General features: G+C 36.3%; 1 protein-coding gene across 2 annotated transcripts in view; it reads left to right on the top strand.

Moving 5' to 3' along the window:
• CDH7 (cadherin 7) overlaps positions 1 to 27,711 on the top strand; it is a 68,445-nt gene that overhangs the window by 13,874 nt on the left and 26,860 nt on the right. For both annotated transcript variants that reach the window (XM_075706306.1, XM_075706307.1), the window contains exons 2-5: positions 12,928 to 13,222; positions 20,357 to 20,476; positions 23,451 to 23,618; positions 24,956 to 25,143. In XM_075706306.1, coding sequence (XP_075562421.1) covers positions 12,928 to 13,222; positions 20,357 to 20,476; positions 23,451 to 23,618; positions 24,956 to 25,143 — 771 coding nt within the window. The remainder of the gene's footprint in view (positions 1 to 12,927; positions 13,223 to 20,356; positions 20,477 to 23,450; positions 23,619 to 24,955; positions 25,144 to 27,711) is intronic.

The raw sequence follows: 27,711 nt of genomic DNA, 5'->3' as shown, positions 1-27,711 counted from the left end.
AAGTTAAGAAAAAAAATCAAAGCTTTTAAAGTATTTATTCGCAAAGGATCACTTTAAATGATCTGAACAGTTTAAGGCAGACTTTCAAATGTCCGCATTTACTGTGCATACCCTATTTCAGCTTGTTCTGAATACCGAACAGCTACAGTGTGAATTTATGTAATGGAATCACTTAAGCTTTCAATTCTGCTTCTTACAATTAGTCTATGTGATGCACATTGCTGTTCATTAAAGCACCCTTCCCTTTGCACAGGGATTAAGGCTCTATTTCAGAAAGGCGCTTAGGCATATGCTTGGTACCAACTTTCATGAGCGTTAAGCTAGTCTTGACATGCTGTACATGGATAAGGATGATTTCTTAACTTAGAGAATTCTAAACCAGACGTTTAATTTGATGTAGCACAGGGTTAAATTTCCCTACTCTTTGGAGTAAGAACAATGGGCTGTTAATTAACTAGCCAGTATGTATGTATGGATGTATTTTAGAAATATTTTTGGATAAAAATCAATGTGATAAACCATCTTCAGTGAAATGCACAAGAGTAGGGGAAAAAAGAGAAAAAAAAATTGTCCTATAGCCTACTGAAAAAAGAACAACTTATTTGTCATTCGGTGTTTTACCTTTACTGAACTGCATGCAGTGTTAGTAATCAGTCAGAGTAGTAAATAGAAAGCACTACAGAAATGTTAGGGTGTTTAATGATGCCAGATTGAAAAAGAGATTCTAAATGAAATGTAAACACACTGACAATAGTAACTTGTGTTTTAAGATAATGTTAACCACGAGATCCTTCTGCTCTTTTTAAGTGAACTCATTTTAAGACACAAAACAAGTGTTTACAGGAAGGTATCTAATACTGCACTTTATTTGGTCATGCATTGTTTTTTCACATTATATTGTCATAGTAGCAACGAAACTGTAATGCTTTGCTATAGGTTTTCATTGCTGCCCATTTCATATGAAATAATTTACTCATATTAAAATCTTATAGTAAAATTTTACATTCAAAGTTCTCTGTTCTTGTTTTATTTCCTTAACCCACTGTCAGCTCTGAGCAGTTATGACTCTCTCCCCAACATACCTTCCCAGGGACTAATTATGTGTGATACAGGCATTGTGTGAAATTCTTAATTTTGCACTTTAAATCTAGGAGTAGTCCCATTGATCTTAGTGGGAATACATATCAGATTAGACTTGTGGAAATGCTTTGAGAAATATCCATGTGGTATGAAACATTTTATAACATATAACCAATATGATCATATGAAGAACTGTCACTTTCAAGTTAACTATAAATCTTTCAGAAAATTCAGCGATAAGTATTGCATCTAACCAAATGTATAAAACTTTATAAAGAAAGACAATAAGAATTTATTTTTTAAGAAGCAAAACACAATAAGAAACACCGATGCCCTGACATGTATATTGTCATTTATGTACATTAAAAATGGAGAAGTAGACCGATGCATTAATTCTGCTTTGTTTTCACAGTTTCATAAATTTTATTTAAAAAGTCCTTAACTGTTTTCAGGGAATTATAGGTTAGTATGGCTGTGGACCCAGTTCCTTACATTTTTTCTGTATTGTAAATCTTTCATCATTAAAATGATCAGATCGTGCTGTCTTCTGTAGTCCAGTACTTTATAAGCTTCTACAGACACAATTAGTCACAGTAATTACTTCAACTGCTTTACAGTTACATATTTTACCATTGTCTTCTAGTCTGTTAGTGTTTCAGCACTTCCCACTAACATGCAAGGTAAAATTATAAGTGGATTTTTAGTAGCATTAAACTTTCAGAAGCAAATGAAATTTGAGGAATTGATACAACATAAAACCAAACCAAAAACAACAGAAAAAAGCTCTACACCCTCTGGGTATCTATTCCTTGGTACTAATGTTCTTTGGAAGCAGGTTCCTATAAGAAAAATCATTATCAACCAAGCAATGCTGCAAGCTATTTTGGATAGTTGAAGCAGAAACAGGATAATCACTCTAAACTACAGAACAGTAGTTTGACAAAGAGGAGACAATATGGGAGGTATAATTTCCACTCTAAAATAAAGACATTCGGTATAAGTACATATCTTATCTCATAAAAGGCTTTAATACCAAATGAATTTTTGTTTGTAAATTTGGTATTATTGATATGATAGTCAAACAAGAAGTGTGTATTATTATTTTTCCTGCTCAGTGCTATTACAGACAATGCTTTAGATTACAGAGTTATATATGAAAAAATAGATCCTCTAACGTGCTTTCATTTTCTGTGGTTGAAATCCTAGGCCTGAATTATCATGGTTAAGTAGAAAAAACAATATAGGAGAAACAAGATTCCAACCAGGATATTTATATTCTTTTTCCTAATTTCTATTTTCAAGAACAGGGAAAAAGTAAAAGCATTCATTTTGCAGTATTGCAGGTATATAAATTCTGCTATTGCCTTTCTTGTTCATTTCCCCTCTTTCCCTCTTTCCTATGCCATAAGGCAAAACATATATATGCATTCTCTGGCCATAAAAATAAATAAGACTTAAAAATAATAAATAAGTAATAAAAGGATTAACATATTTTTTACAATGTACAGTGGTATACAAATAGAAAATACTCATATCACTGTAAGTATATGTGTATTTATGCATATATGTATTTCATTCAAGAAAAGTGTATGCTCAAGAAACAGTTCTTTACTGTATGTATATTAATATTGTGCAAGAAGAGATTGTTTCATGTGTAGTGGGGAAGTAATTTGAGAAGAATGAGTGAAGTTTCTTGAAGGCTCTGTTTCTGTAAGCTGCTACACGTGCATAAACTTTTCAAGCCCCTGGACATCTGCTAGCCCAGAGATATTCTTCTATGAAGTATGCTAGGGTCTTTGGTATTTATTTGCCATGCTACATTTTTTAAGCCTGATCACTTTCATAGAAGATCTATGTGGGGAATGCAGGGAGAAAGCATACTCACACAATTTTATTACACTGCTGAAATAGAGAGTAGTGACTTTAAGAAAATTTTGTCTTACAGATTCAGTGATTCTTGGCAACAAAATAAATCAAATCACTGGACCAGTAAATACGTTGGTTTAGTATATAACACCAAGTTGTATGGTGCATTATGAATATATATGGATCATGTGAAAATTCTATTGGTATGTATGGAAGAGAACTTAGTCCCTTTCCTGGAGAATAAATAAATGCAGAGACCCAAATACAGCTGGTAAGAATAAACATTCAGCAATTTGTGAATAGAATTTCACTCCAGTGGTATTTTCACATGATTTAATTGTTTTAGGCTGTTGTATAAATGAGGTTTGAGTCATTGGTTTCTTTAATCAAAAATTAAAACTATTTGGGTAAAAACAGAAGCAGTTTTTGTATATTAAGTCAGATAGCAAATCCACTACTCCATGGCTTGGTTTGTCAGTGATGCAGTTTTGTTACTGAAATACTCAGAACGAGCACTCCAAGGAATAAATACTGATGGACTGAGAGTGGTTTGGGAAAAAAACAAAACAAAAGAAAGCGGAATATTGAACAGGTCTGTAGGGATTCCAATGTGCATATTGTTTACAAACACTGTGGTCTGTTTCCCCATTCTAAATTCTAGCAAGAGAATTTCTGTAAAGCTTGAAGTGTGTGTGTGAGTGGGAAGCAGGACTCTTTTTTTTCCATTCTTATTCTGAACGTGTTATGTTGCCTGCAGGCTCTTGGTGGTGCTACAATACAGTATTGCTGTCCCCCCACCCCCAATAACTATTATGCAATTAGTACGTGATGATGCACAGTATACAGATGGCTTTTACGTCCCAAAGCTGCCTAACTGTCTTTTTAAGAGTGTGAATGACAAATAGTCATTTTGGAGAGTGACATGTCATGATGATGGCCCATTAAAACTCCTCAAGAATACTCAGCCGGTGACATATGCCCACTCAGCTCCATCTACAGCAGCAGCTGCTGCTGAGTTCCTCCTGTAGCTGCACTAACCTTAATGGGCTGGCTGCACAATTCCCTGTTGCCACAGGGCATTTTGTGCTCTTATTAAAACTGGGGGGGAGAAGGCACAGGTTTGTGAGTACAGCATCTGCAGAGAGTGGAAAAGAAGAGGACAGAATAAGGAAAAGCACGTGTGTGTGTGCGGGCGCGTGTGTGTATAAGTATGTATACATACGTATACTTAATGTATGCGTATATTGTATACATATATAAAATCACTGCCTATATAAAGAGCTAACTTTTATAACTATACATAGAGCGAGAACTCTACAGACACAATTGGGTGTTATTAAGAGAAAAAGTGTCATAAAAATGTGACATGGTTTCTCTTATCACATCCAGTTTTCAGTATTTCCTATTAATTATTCAATTCACTAGCCTTTAGATGACAGTGTCTCTTCTTCCTAGAGGAACCTTTCATCTGAACTTTGTCTTCCACTTAGAAGCCTTGAGGGCTTACTTAGATACTAACTGGAATGTTACAAAGTGTAAGTTTTAGAATTTTGGTACTTCTATTTCGAATTTTGTTTGAACAATAACCATCAAGGAATGAAAGAAGTTTCACTGGTCTCTTTCCTGTTTCACCCCCCTTTTTCAAAAGGTTGGCAAAACTAAATATTCACTTCATGTGGCTGAGGTGATAAAGTTGTTATCCTTCTGGAGCACTGATCAGTCACTTAAGAGTTGAAGGGTTATATATTTTTCACTAAACTCTTCCACCAACATTTCTGAACCTTTTACTGGGGAAACAACATGGAGGAAGGAGGGGATAGTAAAGCTTAACTGCTTATTCCAAGTTTGAATGTGGGAGAGAAGTTGTCTGAGTAAATTAATAAAAATTTTTACTACTTTCATTTCTTAGGCACAGAAACATACATTCTGTAGCAGCAAAAAAGTTCAGAAATTACATTAATAGGGGAAAATAAGTATTTTTTTAAAAAAAGAATGATACCTAGTTCATTCAGAACAATCTGACATTTATGCTACTCTCCCTGCCCATCAGATATGTTTCTTATGTTTGCTCCTCTTGTTCCAGCACTTTAAAATCAATGACAATTTAAATTGCACCCTCTTTTTTTTTTTTTTCCCCTTCCAAAGTAAGCTTTTTTTTTTGTGAACTTAGCGTAGTAGTAATACAGACCCTCAGCAAAATGCCACCTGACCAGATTCAGGTTATCAGCCTTTTTAACTCCTGTTGCATTAAACAGAACATGAAAAGCAGATGCTGGTAAAGTTATACAGCTTTACTCTCAAATACTCTTCTTGCCTGAGACTGATCAGTCACTGAAGATCAGCTCCACTTACTACTTCAGAATTTTCTTTCATTTGTACTTTTTATTTTTCCTTGCTCTTTCCTCCCATTTCAACTTATCATTCTTTCTTTTGCCTGTCTCCTTTTGTCTTCCTCTTGCCACATCTCCTCTGCCTCATCACATTCATTTGAGGTCTTTCATCAGTCTGTTTCTCATTCCAGTTCTCTCCTGGTCCTTCAGACCTGTCCATGTTCTCATCCACTTTGGTTTTTCGGTTTGTGGGTTTTTTTACCTTGTGTTTTTTTTTTTTTTTTAAACTCAGTTTCTTCTCTTCCCTCTTTATCCTTCTTATTTATCTTATCCTATGCTTTCTTAATCATGCACCTGCATGAATACCTTGACTGTAGATGGAGTTTTGTTCTCACTGGTTTTATATAGACTGTTGAATATGAAGATCTTGGAGGTCAAAATATACCAAATGACATACAATTTGCCTGTAGGAGAGCTATTAAGGACAAGCTGTGGGATGACACAGCTGGTACTCCCAAAGGCATGTGTCCTGGTTTTAGCCTGAATGTGAAATGCGCTCATGTGATAGGTAACCCCTCATTATCTCATTGCCTTTGTGGTGATCTTGGGTACATATATTGGCTTGTGGTCATTCATAGGACTTTAGTATTACCTGTAACAAGACAAAAGAGGATTCAGAGACAGTCTGAGTTCAGGCAGCCTATAAAGATAGTGCTGGATGTGAAGAGATCTCAGGAATGTCTAGGACCTCGGTTGTCTCAGCAGGTCTTTGGTCAGCTCTGAGCACTCTAGGCACAATTTTGGGGGTTTTAGATCAACACAGAACTGAAGTCTTGTCTAGCCTGACTGGGTTTTCAGCAAGCCTGTCACCAGCTGCTTGTGTTAGATAAATATAATGTGGTATACTGTGGTCTACAACATGGGACCTTGTTGTATTCCCACATGACTATCTCTGCACTTGCCTGACAAGGAGAAAGTCTGGAGGCAACAAAACAGTGCATGAAATTGCTGGTATGTCAAAATGGCAAATTGTGCCACTGTGGCACAGTTGTCTATGCTGGTTCCCTACTATACTGACAACATAGCTGGGACAAGGAAACTCTGGCAGCACGACAAGCATGTTCCTTCTTTTCAAACTCTAATTAAAAATGTTAGGGTTTTGGGTATAGCCATTTATATTGACTTGAACTCTTGTCATCAGTATTATCTGTTATGCTGAAAGCGCAGAACATACACCAGCATATTTCTTTCTGAACCTGGGCTTGTACTATAGTTTTACATAAATTAATAAAACCAAAAACAAACAAAAGCCCTCCAGGAGCTCCTTTATCACTTTCTCAATGCTTCTTGGAAAAAAGACTTTTATAAGAAAATCATTACCTGCTGAATAATACTTTCGCTAGTGCCTGGGTGTGAAGTCAATTATATGAATCACAAGCCTTTGCTGACATCAATAAAATGATGAGGAATCTGTTTCTGTCCCACATGACTTCTATAATGAGACCGAAAAGGAAATTAAAAAAGATGTCTTAAGCTGTTGATATTGAAATATGGTTACAGTTTTCAAGAGTGAGAGTTTCATAGCTCCCTCTGAAAACAATTGTACTAACAAATAACATGTTTGTGAGGCCCTTAAACGTTGCAGAAATGTGGTATGTGTGCACATTGGATTTTACTTAAATGTTAACTCTATTGTCTATACTGAATTTTAAATATTAGTTATTATTCGCTTTGAAACAGTTCCAAATCAACAACATTGAACCCTTAGTTATCCTGATAGTTAACAAATAAAGTGTTGTATTTAAAAGAAAAGAAAAAAAAATCCAAATATGTAGTACTTTATGAGTCATCACAATTCAAAACATTTACTAGCAGTGATAATCTGAGGGGAAAAGGGGATTTCAAAACCTTCTAGGTGCAACCACAGTGAATACCAAATCTAAGAACAGAAGTTTGAAGAACCTGGCTGTTGTGATGAGCAAGATTTAATAGAAATAGCCAAATTAAGTCTGTGTTTCAAATCACCTACTTTTTTTAATCTTCTGGCATTTACATGTTTAATTTGTATATACCTGACAAGTTCCCTTTTTAAGTCTTCCCAGGAAGTGTGTGTGTGTGGGGAGGCATGTTATACATGAAGACAAGAGTGTCTTCCTCCCAAAATCAGTTCTCAGTTGTTTTGTGATAGTAAGTTGTGGTTATAAAATGGACAAGAAGATTGCTCCTGGCTTGGGGTTCTTTCTTCCTTTTGTCCTTTTATGCTTCCTAGTCCCTTCTTACCTTTAGTGAGAAGGCAGAAATAAAGCTGCGGTTGCGTCAGTTCCATATAACCAAGAGCTATGGATGCCTACACAGTCATGAGGAGGCAATTTTCATTCCTCTCCACCCTTTCTAGTTATTTTCACAGCAAGAAAGGAAAGGGTGCAGGCAAGGTAAATCCTCCTTGAGAAAACTTTTCAGTTGTTCTGCAAATGAGTGCACATTTCTTGTGGTCTCAGGGAGCTATGGAGCTAGGTTGTATTGAAACACCTCACGTTTGCTCTGTCTCTTTCTCACCATTATCTCTGTGATCCTGCCGGTCAGCTCCTTGTGTTCTCCTTGTGCTTTCCTTCTTCACCCAGAATCTGTAAACTCTGCAATGAAACATTAGCCATGCTGCCACAGGGAGGAACAACTGCAAAGATAGATCTTTGGGGAAGAAAAAACCCAGAAGAGAGGCTTATGAACATTGCACCTGCTTTAAGGAAGCCTGAACTGAAAATCAGAGAAATACCAAACCTCCCATTCAGACCTCAAACAGATCTGTGGTGGCCAGATAAATTGCTTTTAATGCAGTGCAGTATCTCTGCTTACTGATGAAAATAAATGTCCTTCTCTATTGAAAATACTGCATTAGTATCCTTTAATGGCAAGTGATGCAAAATGACATCATCTTTGGTTGTACAGATCTGTACCTACAAATAGACAAAATCCAGAAACTATTGAGTATTAGGGATCTTGAAGAAAATGTATTCTTTACATTTCCCTAGAATAATCATCACCCCAAGGGTCCACATAAACATAAATACATTAGGCAAGACCCTATAGTAATCTATATTGCTGCAGGGACAAAAAATGTAAGTGAGGACAAAATTGCATTCATTAAAGGAGTTAGGGTAACAGTACCTTTGCTACTGAGTGAAGCTGACTGCTTCATTCTCCCACACATATCCAAACAAGCATTTTCTAAAACTGAGAGGAATTTTAGGAGTTAAGCCTAAGAAGATATGAGTGCTCTCTTTTCAGGTTGAGTTCAGAGACAGTAAAGGGCACTCAGTAAATTATCTTCTTTACAAAAAAAAAAAAAAAAGTGTACTTATACACACTGGCCCTCTCTGCTTCCACAAGGCTTGTGTGGCTTTTCTTATTATATTTGTTCACTCTTTGCTAACTTTCCTAGAACATCAAAAGTTATCCTCCTGTAAAAAATGCATCATTTCTCTGCAGAAGCTTGCTCCTTCCCATTTCTGTTCTCACACACTCTTTCTTGTACATGATGTAACACAAGGAACACCCAACACCAAAACTCTTAAAATCTTCAGGTTAAATGTATGTAGAACGTACAAAGAAAAAATAGGATCAGCATATAATAATTAGATCATGAATCTCATACTGAAAATAAGGTTACTTGAAAGCCAAGGCAAGCTGGAGAGTGACCATCATGGATATTGCATGGAGGCAGCAATGGATGAAATTAATTGGAAGTATACAACCATTTTACCTATAGCATTCCTCTTTCAGAAAACAGAGGGAGGAATTTTATTTACAACATTTATTGCAAACTAATTCTGAAAGAAAATTTGTCTGGGATGTTCCAGAATGGGATCAGATGAGATTTACACAGTGAATCCTTGAATCCTCCATGTCTCTTGGAACAAGAATTTGAAACTGCCTTTGTCTTGATCCTCTCTACTTCTAAAGTCATATTCACCACATACAGCTATAGACTGATCTGCAGTTCTGTCTCCTACATGAATGTCTCTGTAGAAAGCGGGAGGATTGATAGCCAAGCTAGTAGATGGCACTGCCACAAATGTTTTCTGGAGCTTTCCTGTAAAGTACAATGGTCCTGAGGACTAATATCATTCTGTATAATTGTTGCCAAATTAATCACAAGAACAAATAAGAATCCCAGGTCTCATTCTTAAATGTACTTCTTCTTAAAAAAAAAAAGGGGGGGTGACACCAAAACAATAACCCCAAAACAACAACAACAAAACCAAAAAAACCTTGCAAAGTGTTTTCTAAGGACAACATTATAAGGAAAATTTTACTTCTGACTTCCTAGGATGTTAAACTAAATAGCTGGAAGTACAGGTAGTTTAAAGTCACATTTGGTAGAGCTGTAAATATGGTACAGGACTGCTGCATTCAAAAATTCTGTTCTTAGTTGCAAATCACTGATGTCTGTACATTAATGACTTTGAAGATTACTGTTCAGAAGGATTATATTGGGTGGAACTGGAATAAAGGTGATCTGAAAACTGCACCAAACATCCACCTGGATTCTGTCAGCTTAGTTTATTTTTGCATTGTTCTTTTGTATTGTATTTTTAACTTATTTCAGATTGACACTAAAATACACACTAAAATGTTGAAAAAAATTAGAACGTTTTACACAGAATTGGTTGTACTATAGTGCCAAAGATAAAATATATCTTGAGCTATATCACCTTCCTGGGGTTAAGTAGGTAGAGAATGGTACTTTACTAACTTGAGCATGGGCCAACATTGTTTTTTAAAGGCTTAGTAGAACAAAGTTTTAATAAAAGATACAAAGAAGTTCGCTCCCCCACAGCCTCAGCCTTGGAGTAACAAAGGTCATTGCTAATCACTTTACTAATCCGTGTGGTAGCAGTTTTCTACCAAAGCATCATCCCAAAAAGTGGCTTCTGTTTAGCATTTCAATCCAGGGCACCAGCCACTGTAGTGTAATCCATGAGGAGATTTATGGACCTCAGAGTGGGACTCCTTAAAAAACAATGTGTTAATCAGCAAGCCACTGAGTGAGCAAATGGGAAATGCTGAAGCTACAGAATTTCTTCTTTCTCTGCGATGTTAAAGCCTTACTCAGTGCATCTTTGAGGATTTACACTTATGGCCTCTCCCTGAAGGTCTATTTTCTTTCAGAACACTGCTAGAAAGTTTTTCAGGATAGGGCTGGATCTAAATACAAGGTGAAAAGGAGGCTGTGCAGCCCTGCAGCATAAGACCCAAGTGTGAGTGCTACACTCTGGTGTGCTGATGGGCTCAGCTTCACTCCCATGAGAGAGCACTATGTTGCTCTCAACAAGTTGAGACATGGAATCCCTTCCCTTCTCTGCCTGAAGATATCTACTTGCACAACATTCAGAAAACCCCTCTGCCTGATAAACTGCTGGGTATGCCGGTGTCATCTGCTTTTCTCTCATCCAACACATCCTTAAGTATGCCACAAAAGGTGGAATAACTTCTACAGGGAGAATGGGAGAGTTGGCCACCACAAAAAGACCAGTGCTTTGCTAGAATATGGGATATGGAAAAAACCGAATCACTTCAAGAAGACAAAGGCATTCAATCTTTGTACCCCGTAACTTCAGTTCTTGGGTAATGTGATGCTCAGCATTTCAGTCTAGACTGTAGGATTCTGGCTATGTAGGGGAACCCACACAATGCCTCTGTAGCACACAGGAGACTTATGAACCCTGAAGTAGGTCTTAGAAAAAGAAAAGAAGAAAAAAAAAGTAAACCAAAATCAAACACAAGCCAGACAGATTCTTACTTGCACAGGCCACTGCTCCTTTGTAGGGAAGACGGGTACTTCTTGAGTCAAGTTTGAAAAAGCAGAAAGAGCCCCAACTGCCAGATTTGTGAGATGAACAGACATATGGTTTGTTGAATAAACACGCAGCCATTAAGGCTGAGGAATGTGCAGTGCTGCAGATCTTGAAAGAGCCTGGATGTGAGATACATTTTACCTTTATCTGCTCACAGTGTCAGCATTGACTATTTCTGAGTGTTCTGAGAAGCAGGACTTTAAATGTTCAGGGAACTCCATCAAAGAAATTTCAGGCTTGTTTAGGTATCTCAGGAGTTAGGTAGCCGCAGAATGAGCATAAACCGTGTTTTGAAATAATGTAGCTAATCTGATTTAGACAACCTAGTTCTGTTTTTTTGATCCAGTCCAGAGCTCAGAGTCCACCTCTGTCTTAAAAGAGAGAGGGATTGCACTGTAATTGCATAAATATGAGATATCCGGACAGTGTAAGTGAAATAATGTGTAAGAAATAGGCAGCTTTTTAGCCAGCTGAAAAAATCAAAACTGATCGCGAATACTTCCCTGCTGAAATAGGAAAAGGTTTTGCAGCTGTGCTAAGTTATGCCTGAGATAGCAATTTTCTGCATGTATTCTGGAATTGCTTACTATCCCAGCGATACTCCCAGCTGAGAGAAAAAAAATCTTAGTGGAGGAAATTATGACGATGATGACAGTAGAGTAACCTCCAAACTCAACGTGACATAGAGTTAGGGCAGGTACAAAGTAGATAAGAGACATAAAGAATTTGAACATCTTTGACATTGTCCTCAGCTATTTACAAGTAATAATCCACTTTTTAACAAGCGAGCAAGTATTTTGAATTTTACTGATGTTCTTTTCACTTGTACCATATTAAATATATCACACGTGTGTTACTTTAATGTGATATCCAGATTGACTACATTGCTGATACAAGTTTGAAAAGTATATGAGAACTGCTTGAGTCTGTGTTCTGTAACAGGAAGCTGAGACTCAGTAGACCTAAAAGAGCTACAAAACCTGTGGAATCTTGCTTTGTAACTTAAAATAGCTTGGGTGGTGAGGAAGAAAATTTCTTTCTGTAAATCTGTCTTCAAATGGAAGATACATTTTGCCTTACTGAGGTACATTTGTTCTGTGCCTGCTATAAGTAGTCCCAGGGAAACTACACCTGACTTTCAATGATGTGTAGTTCAGGTGGTGCCAGGACACTTGGTCTTTTTCAGCCTGTATTTTTCTGAAGTTAGATAGTGGAAAACAAGATATGGAAGTGAAGTTACTGGCTCATCAGATAGTAAAGAGCAATCTAGCAACCAGTCCATTTTAATTCACTTGATATGTTTTACTGCTCTACACAGTAAACACTGAGGAAATCAGTATGTTGTTTCCCATACATGCACAGGAGCAAACACCCGCTGACATTAAGTTTATAGTGACATTTGTTTGAAGTGTCACCCTTCAGTAGGATAATAAGCTGATAATAAGCTGAAACCAACAATGTAGTTAAATTCAGGTAGGAATAAAGTCACAGTTATAATCATATGTGTGCATCTGTATGGCTATGTAAAACTCTGGTATGAGAAGACTGTAGGACAATATCAAATGCATTTGAAAATGAGATTGTTTGCAGGAAAGAATGAAATTATATTGCTCAAAGGAGCAAGCTGACAGATTCTAACGGTCCCTCACATGCTGTGCACTATAGACATTCAGTTTATCTTTCCAAGAACAATAAAATTTCATGTACTACTGCTTGGCATAAGAATTATTTTTACATATCTCCATGCCACTGACTCTCTTGTAAGTTAATCTCATCTCTCATCAATTTTTCACCAGCTTCACTCTGATGTTGATAAAGGAGATGGTTCCATCAAATACATCTTGTCAGGCGAAGGGGCAAGTTCCATTTTCATTATTGATGAGAACACGGGGGATATTCATGCTACAAAGAGGCTGGATCGAGAAGAGCAGGCCTACTACACGCTCCGAGCACAAGCACTAGATAGGCTGACTAATAAACCTGTGGAACCAGAATCTGAGTTCGTCATTAAGATTCAGGACATCAATGACAATGAACCAAAATTTCTGGATGGTCCTTACACTGCTGGAGTTCCCGAGATGTCTCCTGTGGGTAAGTGCAAAATACACTGTTGGTGTTGTGGGAAATTTTTTCCTATTGCCTTTTTAAAAATTTCATTATTTTTTACTGTATCACACTAAGCTACTGCATTATCTATGAGGCACCTGCAACAGTTAGATATTTCAAGACTTAACTGAAAAAAAGATGCTAGATTAAGTATTTACCCTTTCAAAAATTTTGTGGAACTCAAATAGCTATGTAGGGATTTAGATAAGCATTTTATGGTGTATTTCTCATTCCAGTGGCCAAAGGCTTTGTTCTATAATTCTCATTAACAGTAATAAGTTTCACACCCATGCTATGGTACTCAGGGGTGATAATATATCATTTTGTTCAGATAGTCTGTTCTTAAACTCTTCAAATTCCTGCTAGTGCATAGCATAATTTTTTTTTTGTAAGTGTTGCATATATCAGTAACAGTTTGTATCTTTTTTAATACCGAAATCCAGCTCTCTGGGAAATATATGCAAGCAGCAGGGACTGGGGTACAACTTGTTAGTTTCAAAATTCCAGTGGAATCAGAGAAGAGTGGCTTTTAGAGGCTTCAGACCCTCTGTTGGAAAAGAAGAAATGTTATTTTTTCCTGAGTTTGAATTAGGGAAGAATTTCAACATCAAATCCACTATCTCTTCATTTCAAAGAGACCAAATGCTCATCTGTTGTCAGCTGCCACTGTCCTTTTGAAAGCTGACTGATTCAGACCAGATAGGAGTTTGGCCTGGAGACATTATAGTAAATTTTACTTTAACCTGAAATTATAAATGCAAGCATGAAGCTAAAAAAAGCTTCAGTGGAAATACATGTATGGGAAGTCTCACTTCAGGTTAAGAGAGTTATATGGTGATTGAAATTAGGATTTTCTTTGTTTGACTGATTTTAAGCCATATCAAAATTTGATACTCTTACATAAGACTGCCCATATAGAATTTGCTGTAGTTTCCTCCATACCCTCTCCTGTGGTTTTGGATGTTAAACAATGCCTCTAAATTAGAGCTAGAGAGAGAAAAGAATATTCCCTGCCTAAGTGCCCTGCAGCAACCATTAATCAACATTGCTTTTATATTTGAAACTCAGCTTAGGAGCCAATAGGATATAAGTAAAACATTGCTAATGAGTTTTCTATTTATTTATTTTACTAAGCAGTGGGCATAAACTATTTCTCATTTGATACTTTGCATTTGTTCTTTGTCACTCAAACAGTAATTGGATGGCTGAAGAAGCAATAGTAGGTTGGAAAGAAAGATGGACACCACAGGACACCACGGTATAAGGGAGGAGATGAAGTGATATGTTGCTGAGAACTTTTTACTGCTGCAGTTTGGAGAGACAGAGATAATCAGATAATCTAAGACTGAAAAACCTAAATATTCAGCACTTCAAAAATATGTTCTGTAATTTTTTTTTTAAATTTCTGTTTTCTTTTAGAATTAGATTATTTAAGTGAGCTGTAGCATACAACAATGATTAGATTTTTGCCTTGTGCCCTGAAAAGCAACATCTCCACACTTCCCTTTTGCATGAGTTACCTCTGCCTTGTCCTGTACTGGCATATTGACATATGGGAAACTATTACGGATATATGAGGTTTACCTACAAATGCACATCCATGCCTCTACCCCTCACCCATGCTCCATTTGTTCCAAAAATATATTGGGAATCAACCTGTGGGGAGTGCACAGTGTGCAGTGGAGAACATAAGGACTATTGTTCAAAAGGAGCTGCTTTTGCATATTTTGTTGAATCTTTGCCACACAAATGACTGAAAGAAATTCTCTCCTATATGGACTGCAGCACGAAATATATATTCAACTTAGGTGCAATATTGTGCAAAATTATTAACTGAAACTTATGCACTCTTTGGGATTTGTGTTGACTAAGGGTGGTTTCATCTTCATGAGCTTCCTGAAACTGTACATTTTAAATATTTGTGGTTTGTATCACACAACTACCAAATACTGCATTGTTACTGAATTAAGGATTACCATGAAGTGCCTGTGTAGCACTTGTCTTACATAGTCACGTTGATTCATAGTTTATTCATATAACACAATTTTTAATTAATCACCTAGAGCATTCATGAAATATTAAGGAGAAACAAAGTATTTCTCTCCTATTTTGTTTACAATTACGTCCACGACAAGGATTTTTAAATGGATATTTAAAGAAAATGAAAGAGATCACAGGATTATAAACCAAATTAACTATAAAGCTAGGAGAACTATAACCTTTAACCTAAAGGGTGGTTATGCAAGTATAATGACTCTGTATTTTATTTGACAAATATTTCAGGACATTATCTAAGGTTAATTGAAGTCAATCTTTTCTATTATTTGAAATGACTTTGGGTCAGGTTCAAATTATATTTGGGTCAGGCCCAATTATATTGATTATCCTGGATAGGGTAAATATCTTGATGGCTTGTAAATCTATTCACAGCAAAAATGTCAAAGATATGGCTTATCTGAGAATCATAGGGCTTTTTTTTAAAAGTATGTCTCTTACTTAAAAAAATTGAGCAGTGTTATATTTAAAATGAAAAGATTGCAAATTATAGTTAAAAGAGTATTAAAAGAGTGCTCCTGTGATGTTGACCAAAAAAAAAGATCATACGAGATACTGATCTCTTTGGCTTATAGCCAAAGTAACTGGGGATAAAAATTCCAATACCCAACACTCTTTTGTTTTTGTTTAATCTCCTCTACTCACCAGACATATCAACAGCTTTGCTTGTTACCCAGCACAACAAATATCTTTCTTGCCACTTTTATTATTTCTGATTAAGATGGATAGAAACATTTGATTTTTATACCAAAGATTAAAAAAAAAGGAAAAAAAAAGCTTTATATTATGCTTAAATCTTTGGTACAAGTGGGTAGTGGGTTTTGAGAGCCTGAATAAAGGGAGAGTGTCTCTCTCCAGTCACAAGCCCCCTGTGCTTCACTTGACCTTGCTGCTGGGCTGGGACCAGTCTTGGACTTTGTCTCCAAGTGAAGACAACCTACTGAGGCTGTGGGAGGAGAGGGAGGAGGTGAAGAGGGTAGAACCTGCCTCCAGGTGCTGTCTCTCTCCCTTCACACTCCTGGAGGGGAAAAGCTGTGGAAGCATTGCTGCATCAGCTCTGGGTGAGGGCCAGTGGCAGAAGCATGGAAATACCAGATGGTATGGAGCAGAACAAGGCCGGGCTGTAGCATGTAAGGATTAAGCAGGTATTATGGATAACTTGACAGTAAAGGTGTATTAGACATCATTAATTGATATCAGTCAATGCCTTTAATAACTGACTGCCTTTAAAGGTCTATTTTTAATTTGTTAATGTGGTTACAATTAAATAGATAAGGGTTTGCACAGTTTCAAAAATAAGCGTTCGTTAAGTTCATGTAGTTTTAGAAACCAGTTTTACCTTAAAAGATTTCACCAATGTTAAAAATAGAAGTCACACAAACATTTCTCATACATACTCGTATAAAAACTTTGGTGAAATACCACACAAGTTACTAGCAAGCTTCTTAAAAAACTCTGTGCAGAGGTTTCTAAAACAATAAACTCGGAGATTTAAAAAGGATCCTCTTGAAGGATCTCCAACTCAAAATAAACTTCAGCAATCAGTTTACCTTTATCTGACCCTGTCACAGAAAATGTTGATCTCTGCAACATGTTGGAAACATTGCTGAATCTTGACTTGGGTAAATTAAAGTACAGAAAACATTCTAAATTCAAGGTGCTCTCTGCAAAAGCTCCTCCCTTCCTTTTGCCCTAATATCAGAACTTAAATAAGTGAAGTTCTCAGACTACTGCTATTCTGTCTGCCAATATCTATTAAAGGTGAGGTTAGAAATGATAGCTTAAACATTCCAGAAAAAAACCAGAAGTCTGTCGCAGCCACACAAAATTCAGTGTGTTATTAGCTAGTATCAATAAAGAAATATGTGGAACTCCCTTTGATTTGCATCATGGATTTTCCCTCAGTATTTGCTACAATTGCTGAAAAAGTTTATGAAGTTGCTACATGTAGAATTGTTTTTAATTAACTGATATTCAAGCTTTGTTACAAATACATAATTGTAGAGAAAAATAATTGTAGAGGAATCCATATCTGAGAGGGAAAGACCCTTTTTCAGTAAATAGCCCCTATTTATTTTTTCAAACCATATCAGATCACAAACTGTAAGAAATATTTAAAGTTGTAGTTCTGAAACCGCAGGTTATAACAAGTCACTAATGAACATTTGGAGTAGGGTTAGTGTCTTGTTTACACCTGCAGTCTAGGGCTCTGAACAATGCTGCCATAAACAAGATTTACTGGGACACACGTTCTGTCGGATGGAATGAAGGTGTGGTGCCATTTGTTGACTGTCCCAGGTTACCTGTAAGTCTAATCTTGCACACATGTATGATGGCTGACCTCCTGGGTTATGAGGTAGGGCAAAGTGTTCAGGAATAAAAGGAATACTTAATTTCAGTACAGGAACACAAACTCCCCTTTTGTAAGATGATGTAGTTGGAATCACCCATTTTTTCTCAACCTATAGATTTATTGACTATCCATGAGTATCCATAGAGCTTTATTGGTTATATTTTTTTTTAAAGGAAAATAAGCATATGAATTCAACATCAATCCATTGCAAGAAAAATTAGGACAGCTCTGTGTTGCAATGATTGTCCTCTGAAGGAATTCCTGTTCTTCAAGAGACATCTGTTTCCTCTGGGAAAATCTCTGGAAGTCTTCGCATACTGATCTTTCCATGCATTAAGTTTCCTTGGAACCGATTTCCTACACATAGGACTTTTCACATAGTTAGCATACCTTATGATAGCTTGCATATTCTTTTTAAAAAAAATATTGTGCAGAAACCTCCCTTTCAGCATGGGACTTCTGGAAGCTGTTTGTGTATGCAACTGGTAAAGAATTAATGACAACAGCAGTTGTTTTAAAGGATCTTTCCCCCATGAGGTTTGAGAGAAGTTGATTAGCACGAAGGGACTAGAAGAGTATCATTGTTTTTTATTTGCTGATTACACTCAAGTGGGGTGAGTGCAGAAAGATTTGGTGTTAAAATTGCTACCTAAAAAAAAAAAAAAAACTTTTCTGAAGGATCTATGTGTTTTAGGAGAGAGCTAATTAGATTCAGATACTGACTATTCATCTCATGGAAAGTAGAGGGTTTGTTTGTTACATCAATAGATTTTTTTACAGCAAACAAGCACTTTTAAGCTTGCAGGATTTCCAAAATGTCTCTGTTGAGGTTGCAGAGCCTGTAGTTTCTTTCATCTTGTATTGGTCTGGAGTCCTTGAAAGCAACAAGAGCAAGGAGCAAAGACGTAACTGTGTGTGAGGTTTATAAGCACTTTTGCCAATATTTGCAGACATTGTAAGCTTCATTGGCAGGGCTTAGGGACTTTGTAAATGTGGTAAGCCTGGCTTTCACAAAGAACACAGGATGTCAAATAGTCATTATGATACCCTTGTACTCAAAAGCTGGAGAAACTCTGGCAAGTTTAAAATAGGTCCCTGTATGAAATTACGTTATAGAGTAATCTGTAAAATCAGTTTGACATACTGAATCAAAGCTCTTAGTTACTGGTGAACAGAAAATTGATGTGTTTTAAGTCCCATAACTGATAAATGATTTGATGGATTAACTACCAATTTTCTTTTTAAACTTTCCATCTACTTAATAGTTGCATATGAAATTTCAGGTTGAGGATAACCTTTTCCTTGTCCAAAAATATTACAGTCCACAAGAGAGAAAAATTGCATTTAGAATAGAATTGCAATCATAATACTTTGTCACGGATACTTCAGGAAGAGAGATCAGGAATGTGCGTTAGTTAGGCCATAACTTAAGTGAATGAAGTTATCTTATGATTGATTATTTCTGGTCAGAATTCACTCAATCAGGTCCTATCCTTTGTAATCTGTAACATTTTATGGAGGGCTGCACTTAATCCTCTCCAAACCTTCAGCCTGGTTCCAGGACCCATTTACAATCCTCTGCTTAACTGAGAATTGAAAAGCTGAAGAAAATGGATGGTGAACATACTATATCAGACATGAAGAATTTCAAAACTTTCTCCAACCCTTTTCCTGAAAAAATCCAAATAAAACTGACCAGAATATAATTTATGTTAAATTCATCCTGGACACTTGCTATTGCCGTTTGTTCTTAAAAAGTGATGTCTAGACTTGCTTCTCTCATTTTCACATGTCAAAAATGTGTTCATTTGGAAAATGAACACTCTCTTTAGCAAATGTTTTTTCTTGAATCTTGTGTCCAAATCCAATTTATGAAGGAATCTGATCCTCTGTTCAAGACCTTTACTGGGCATCTGCCAAATTGCTACAATATTAATTTGCAACCTAACCTCCAAATGGGTCCCTGGGCTGTTGAATGAAGGTCTCAATGTTCCAGACAATCTGCCAGTGAGAAAAAATAATCCTTTCTGGCTATCAAAGGGTAGTGACCATGGTGAAGGCCCTGGCTCCCGAGTGTTGTTTTATTCTGCTCTCAGCATACATCGTGGAAGCTGTTGTACAGAACAAAACAAATGGGAACTGATGTGGAGAACTTAATGAATAGGAGATGGATGCAGAATGAGATCCTCACAAAATATACCCTTCTTGCTAGTCAGTTAGACATTTCACTTTCTTATCCCTGTCAACATGTGTACCATTATCAAAATATATAACACTTATATATGTATATATATTTGAATCTCTAACTACTCATTACAATTTTAGCATTCAGACTTCTCTTCAAAGGGGAAGTATTACTATATTTCATACTTAAGCATACTTCAGGCATCACCATCATTTAAGAAATATTGTTCACATACCCTCCGCCAACCAAAGGCAAAGATAGAAAGGGGGAGCTACTGAATGAGATTGTTTTTATTGCTGTGAGTCAAAGGCTGAGACTATTTGGGAAGATGGAACTCTGTGATAGCTGAAACTACTGGTTTACAAAGTGGACCTTATATTCTAAGCTGAATCAGCATGGAAATGATGAACAGTTGTGAAAAAGTCACCTCACACTGGTCCAGATACGTATTGGCACAGCATGTTGAATAAGTGTAGTTCAGATTTTTGGATCTTTTATGTACAATAGTCCCTTAAACATTTTGCAGGTACCTCTGTGGTTCAAGTGACAGCCACCGATGCAGATGATCCTACTTATGGCAACAGTGCTCGAGTGGTTTACAGCATATTGCAAGGGCAACCTTACTTTTCTGTGGAGCCCAAAACAGGTAACTTTCCATGAACTTTCTGCAGTAATGCTGAGAAAAAAGACAATGTGCATTAAAACTTGCTACGAACTTATTAATGTCATCCCTTGGTTAATGGAATACATTTGGATTTTGTTGATCTTTTAATCTCTTATTCTTTAGAATAGATTATGAAAACCACAAATCTGAGCTATGTGATAAGCAGACACTGCTGGAATATGAATTTTTATCTTCTTGTCAATCTACCAGCTCCCTGGTCTGCTGCCTGTTGCCATCTTTCTGATCAAAGAAAATTTCAAGATGCTGTGAACAATTTTTTTTTTGCAGATGTTTGTTTTAAAAATATCTAAATGTCACATAGCCAGATTCCTTAAGTATAGATTTACAACATGATCACCTCTCCATTCTACTTTTTAAACTGAGATTTTGTTGTGTGGGAAATGTATCTTTTCTTTATTAGTTTGAAGAAGAAAGCACTGTGCATCCTATCTTTATCTGATATAACATTTTGCTGCCACTTTCAAAACAATTACTGTTACAATTTTCATGAAATTTTGTGAATATTTTAAGTCACAACAAGATGCAACCTTTAATCTTCTGTCAGTTTAATAGACATCACCTATTCTACTGTATAATTTCATAGAGCAGGAAAATAAGTTCTTGCTCTGCTCAGTTCAGTTTGGTGCCTGAGCCTGCGTTTACACCAACATGGAGAAGAGCTATAATCTTCATTTCAGAGATGAACAAGTTGAGACAAAAGAGAAACAAACTATTTACCCTATTTATCATAAAAAATCTATGATGTGAATCGGATCTGAATCCCAATGCTATGACCAAAATGTCACACTCTATTTAACAACACCTAAATTTGCAGAAATAAGTACTATAATTATCTTCATATTGCAACAGGTTCATCCTCAGCAGGGATATATAGAACTTTATTTATCCCCCCAAAATGAGTATGATTTATAGTGGTTTTCTCTCTCTCTCTCTTTCTGTGTATATGTATGTACAATGTATATTGTCATAATGACTGCAGAAAGCTCTTGAACAATAATACGTTAGTTTCTGCTAAATCAAAATCTTTAAGGATTCAGACTGAAATGTTTGCATACATTTTCATTTTGATGTAATACTCAAATTTCCTGTGTGCATAATTACTTTCCAAATGATTGGTTAACATTGCGTGGCAATTTAACTGTGATAGAAAAACAAACAGGCCAGAAGAAGCAATGTGGAAACAATGACATTACAAAATTGTACATTCATTTTATTTTAACATGTCTTGTATAATGGGTGAAATAGTGCCAGACAGTCTGTTTGTGAAATAAATTTTTCAACCCAGAGATGATTAATGACAAGTCCTGCATTCATAAGGGAAGAAAGAAATAAAACTCTAACTAAACATTCAACAAATATCAGATTAAGAGGTATGTGTCCCAATGTGCCTCTCCTTTATTTAGTTTATTTATGTTTCCTCTGTTGCTGACACTAAGTGCTGGTGGAGTAAACGGCTGCCTCTCTGGAAATCAGCATTAGTGGCTGTACTGTGTACTGAGCATGAAATATTCATAAAGTCATCACATTTTGGGAAGGCATATTTATTTTCTGATCTGTATCAACAGATCTGAAAGGGTGAAACATGGAGCTTTCTTCTGGTTTTAATTTCAAATCAATTAATTAAAAATTGTATGCAGATCATCAAATGGATGTAACAAAAACTACTTAAGATATTACTTAAGATATTACATATTAATGGTTGGGCTGGATGATCTTAAAGGTCTTTTCCAACCTAAACGATTCTATGATTCTATGATTCTATTACAGTATTTCCATTAATAAATAAAAAATCTCTTAGTTACACTAATGCTTTAGAAGTGGGTATTGTTAAAGCATATATTTGGTAAAATAAGATAATTTCATATATATATGGTGTGTGGCATAGTATCAATATTAGTAAGAGTTAATGTAGTGAATGACTATTTAAGACATTGTGAAATGAATGCTGAACTTGGAATCTTAAAAACGAATGCAGAATGTTCTGTTCTTCCTAGCTCTAAAAGAGTGGGAAATCAAACAGAGATTATATCTTCCAGGAAACTGGGTGTTACCCAAGACATTATGAAGGCTATAGTTCAGGGAGAAGATATTCAGAAAAAAGAGTCATGGATGGTATTACCCAAAGCACCTAGTACTAAATAAAAATGGGTAGGTTTTGGTGATGTTGTGGTTTAGCCCCAGCCAGCAACTAAGCACCACGCAGCCGCTCGCTCACTCCCCCTACCCTGATGGGATGGGGGAGAGAATCGGAGGAGTAAGAGTGAGAAACGCTCCTGGGTTGAGATAAGAACAGTTTAATAATTGAAATAAAGTAAAATAGGAATGATAATAATAACAATATAATAATGATTATGATAATAATAATAATAATAACAATATACAAAGCAAGTGATGCACAATGCAATTGCTCACCACCCGCCCACCGATACCCAGACAGTTCCCGAGCAGCGATCGCTGCTCCCCGGCCAACCCCCCCCAGTTTCTATACTGAGCATGACGTCATATGGTATGGAATAGCCCTTTGGGCAGTTTGGATCAACTATTCTGGCTGTGCCCCCTCCCAGCTTCTTGTGCACCTGGCAGAGCATGGGAAGCTGAAAAGTCCTTGACTAGCATAAGCAGTACTCAGCAACAACTAAACCATCAGTGTGTTATCAACATTCTTCTCCTACTAAATCCAAAACCCAGCACTATGCCTGCTACTAGGAAGAAAAGTAACACTATCCCAGCCAAAACCAGGACAGGTGACTACTTAAAATAAGCTTGTAGTATGTCAGTTCAGCTCCTAGTCAAAAACTGTGATGTTAATATTGAAATTAATTCTTCCATCTCTTGTTGCAGTCATTGATCTGCTGCTACCTTTTTAAAGGCAAACTCAGCTTTCATTATAAAGTATTTGCTTGTGCAACCATTGACATATGTTGTCTTACTGCAGGTGTTATCAAGACTGCCCTTCCCAATATGGATAGAGAAGCCAAGGACCAATACCTACTAGTTATTCAAGCAAAGGACATGGTTGGGCAGAATGGTGGATTGTCAGGGACTACATCTGTAACTGTGACCCTGACTGATGTTAATGACAACCCACCCCGCTTTCCACGACGTAAGTTACTTTGTAAAAATATGACTTATAATATTATTTCTGAACATTGTTACTTTCTTTTCATGTCATGCTATTTCTAAACAAGGAGTAAAAGTGCTCAACTTCCATGTTAAGTACTTTAAGAGTCACAGACAGCAAGGTATATTATTATTATTATTGTTATTGTTACTTATTACATTGGAAGAATCTTTTTTGTTTACCTAATATGTTTTAGATCAGTTGAAGTGATGTACAGTGGGTACATTTATTAATGTATTTTACTTCCTCTCTATGAATAAAAAGACAAAAAAAGATACATCTTAATAGGTATCTAGCTCTTGCCAGCTGGACTTCAGAATGTATAGTTCTTTAACTTGACTTTTAATCCTTCATATTCCTTTGGCATTTTAGCAGGATTTCTCTTGTGCATACAGTATTTCCTAAGGAGTTAATCGCAGAAGAACTGGAAAGTCATCTTCCCTCCATTTACTTTCTTTGACCGAGGTGGTTCTCATCCTAACCAAAGAAAGGAGTACATAGTTGTATGCTCAGACCTGAAGAGCTGAGTTTATTATTAGCATTGTCTGGGGTGCTGTTTTCTTTAAAAAAAAAAAAAAAAAAGTCCTTGCTAAGTAGAATTAAAATAATGTGAAGAATTTATTGATGTCCACTACAGCCTCACCTCCAATGATATAAAAAATAGATCTGTACATAATAGATTTCCTGTTAATGCAAGCCACCAACTGCTTGAAATAATAATAGAATAACTGAAGTTATTTTTGAAGGTGAGGGTGTTATTGGCTACAGACTGCACTCAGATACCCTTTTGACAGCATATATATCATTTTATACTTGAATGAAAAACTGGAATTTTCAAGAATGCAGATGGTGCGCTTACTTTTAAAGAACATACATCAGTTTCTAGTCGTATTCAGACTGCAAACTGCCTAATCAAGATACACAGCTATAAAGGAATAAGAGTTTATATTGATATTATTTGACTTACTTGCTTTTTTCCTCTTTTGTGTAAAATAAAGTAAAATATTTTCTACATTGGAACTCTGTAGCAGGCATTCACCTCATGATTTGCACTTAAGTTTTGAATTATGTTTTTGCAGCTTTGCCTTGTACTTCTCTCATCACAGAAAGAAATTACGCCCATAGTACTTAGAGCCCATCACAATGAAAACCTAGCAAAAAAAGAGCAATTCTATTTTAAACTGAATATATTCTGGTAGCCTAAGTAAATATTCAAGTGTATGATTTAAAGGATGGAATATTTTAAGAAAACCAGATTTTTTTTTTTTAGCTTACAATCTCAGAAGACTCTGAATTCATTAAATTTTTAAACTTCACAGGATCATATCAGTATAATGTCCCAGAGTCTTTGCCAGTGGCTTCTGTGGTGGCCAGAATAAAAGCTGCAGATGCAGATGTGGGACCTAATGCTGAAATGGAGTATAAGATTGTGGATGGTGATGGCTTGGGAGTATTCAAAATTTCTGTCGACAAAGACACCCAGGAGGGAATCATAACAATTCAGAAGGTAAGTCTGATTGTTCTCACTGATTCTGTTTGGATCTGTGCAAGACAAGGGCAGGTAATGAGAATATGAGCTTTTGTTTCCAAGAGCTTTATCTGCTGTAAATGTTTCCATTAGCATATTTCACCTTGACTTCAGCGTGTGTGCATGTGTTTATGTGATTTTGAGCTTTTTAATAACTTACACTGGAAGTTCTTGGGGGGTTTTTTGGCAATAGCTGTATTGTTTCGATGAGGATTTTTTTAAAACTCCTGCACATAAAAGTTTGGATTGGAATCTCAGCATTAGTCTCATTTGTCCTTGTATTAAAGAGAAAATGTGAAAATATATCCTACGGTAAAAATGCAAGCTCCAAAAGTAAAATGAATCCAAATGTAATTATTTAAAAAAAAAAAACCAAACTCTAGTTGTCTTTGGCTGATGTTATTCTATTCAGGAGGCACAAATTACTAATGGTAGAATTATGTATCAGCAAGAATAGTCGTTTTACAAGATAATAGGTTATAAAAAATATTAGTTTGAAAAAAATTGAAATATTTAAGGAAATATTTTTTTCTTAGCTTTGTATATTTACAGTTCAAAACCTAACATTTTGAAATAAAAAATCGAGTGTATATAAATATATTAAAACTCAGCATTCTTACCTTGCTGCAACATGTTTTAAAGAATATCTTTTTACAAAATAAATGTGCTAAAATATTTTACACGAAAATTTAAATTTTGAGGAGACCAGGAAAAAAACCCCAACATCTAAGACAGAAGAATCTCTTCTCATATAATTGCATACTCTTAATGTGTGAATGCTTGGCAATGACAATACTGAATCTATGGTCCTAACTCTGCTAAGCAATTTAATACCCCCTAAAACATGGGACTGACTTAACATTTTAGAATATGTGTAAGTATGTTCCTGAACAAGGACCTATGCTTGTAGTTCCATAGCAGATTTTTCTTCCCTCTATACTCTTTAATCTCTGTAAACTTCACCTACCAGTTGTGGGGGTTTCAGTTTGGATTTCTGTTTTTTCTTCCTCTGGTGCATCAATTCCTTTCTAAAGCAATATAAAACTTCAGTAACATTTCTCCTTTGACAGAAGTTAATACTGCATGATGTTGCAAAGCAATGGGCTAATTCTCTGATGCCCTGAACACCTGCTGATAGCTGGTAAACATCCATAGATGTTATAGCAAATGGAGGATGTTCAGCACCCTTGAAAGATCAGGCTCTAATCTGTGCAATGTGAATCATTTTTCAAGGCAAACCCACCCATCTTAGGCTTCTTGCAAGCAGTGCTAATTTCTGCTTAGCACATTTGAAATACAAGTGATGAAAAATCGGTTGTCTCTTTGATCAACAGCCAAATTCAATGTGGCTCCTTCAGTTTGCTTGTTTAAGGTTTTTGAGCAAAGATCTGGAAGAAATATGCCTATCCTAGAGGGAGAGCATTTATCAGTGCCACAGCGAATCAGTCAGGGGCTTCAGCAATCAAATTTGAGAATTGTTGTTTTTTATTTTATTTTACTTTATTTTATTTTATTTTAATTTTTAGTGTGCTCTTGTAGTCATGGTGTTTGTTCCTGGAATCTCCTGATTCCAGTGTTGTACAGTGGGCCAAAGAATTGTCATTTATTATTTCTATAATCACTTTAGCCAGGGAACTGAACTGGACTTCTCAGTACTGAATATTTATCCTGAGAAGTGTTTTTTGAAATGGCCATTGGACTACGTTAGAGAAGTTACAAAATTTTGACCTGATGAACTGCTCCAATTTGCTAATAATTTTTAAATCTAGATGCTATATATTTTGACACAAGAATTCAGACTTTTTTCTCTGCAGCGTTAGAACATTTCTCTCATTTACCTACTAGTATCTCCTTTCTATCCCCTGCCATATACAAAGGGGAGTCCCCATGCTGAGGGGCACCTCCCAAACTTCTGGAAGTCCTTAGCTCTTCATTTGGACTCCAGAGAACTTGGTACCTTGCCCCAGGCTGAAAGATCCTCCCTGCCAACCCTGCAGATAAAATGGCAGAGTTGGCCATTGGCTAGGAGAGAAGAAAGAGAGTGAAGAGCTCAAGCACAGTGGCTAACAGGCAACTGCACCTTGTTCTTCTCTGGAGGATGTGTACATAGAAGACCATTGATGACGGTGTACGCAGGTTAAACGGGCTTCAACCACTGACCCTTGTTATTAAGGAATAATTAATAAGGTGCTTGTTAATAAGGAATCAGGGAAGAAATTAAGTCTGTAGCCTGAAGTCTGTCTAAACATTTTACTACCCGGCACATGACATTCTGTACACCTCTGAGTGCAATTAACTCTCTCCTTTTCATGTCCCTGACATCAGCTGAGGCATTGAGAAACAGCTCAGCCTCCAAACACATGCCCATCATTTTAAACATGTGTGTATTTATATGCTCAGATGACATGTCTGTGTACACATCAAGCAGTAAAATGCCAAGGCAAAGACTTCTGAAAAGGCACGCTTTGGTTCTAAATGCAAATGCATGCCTTAGCTTTGCATACTTTTCCTGCAATCATACATACAAATCAGCAGGCCAAGCATGAA

This window comes from Pelecanus crispus, chromosome 2 (genome assembly GCF_030463565.1).
Source record: "Pelecanus crispus isolate bPelCri1 chromosome 2, bPelCri1.pri, whole genome shotgun sequence".
NCBI lineage: Eukaryota > Metazoa > Chordata > Aves > Pelecaniformes > Pelecanidae > Pelecanus > Pelecanus crispus.
The sequence above is the reverse complement of the archived record's forward strand: the minus strand, read 5'-3'. Positions and strand labels throughout refer to the sequence as shown.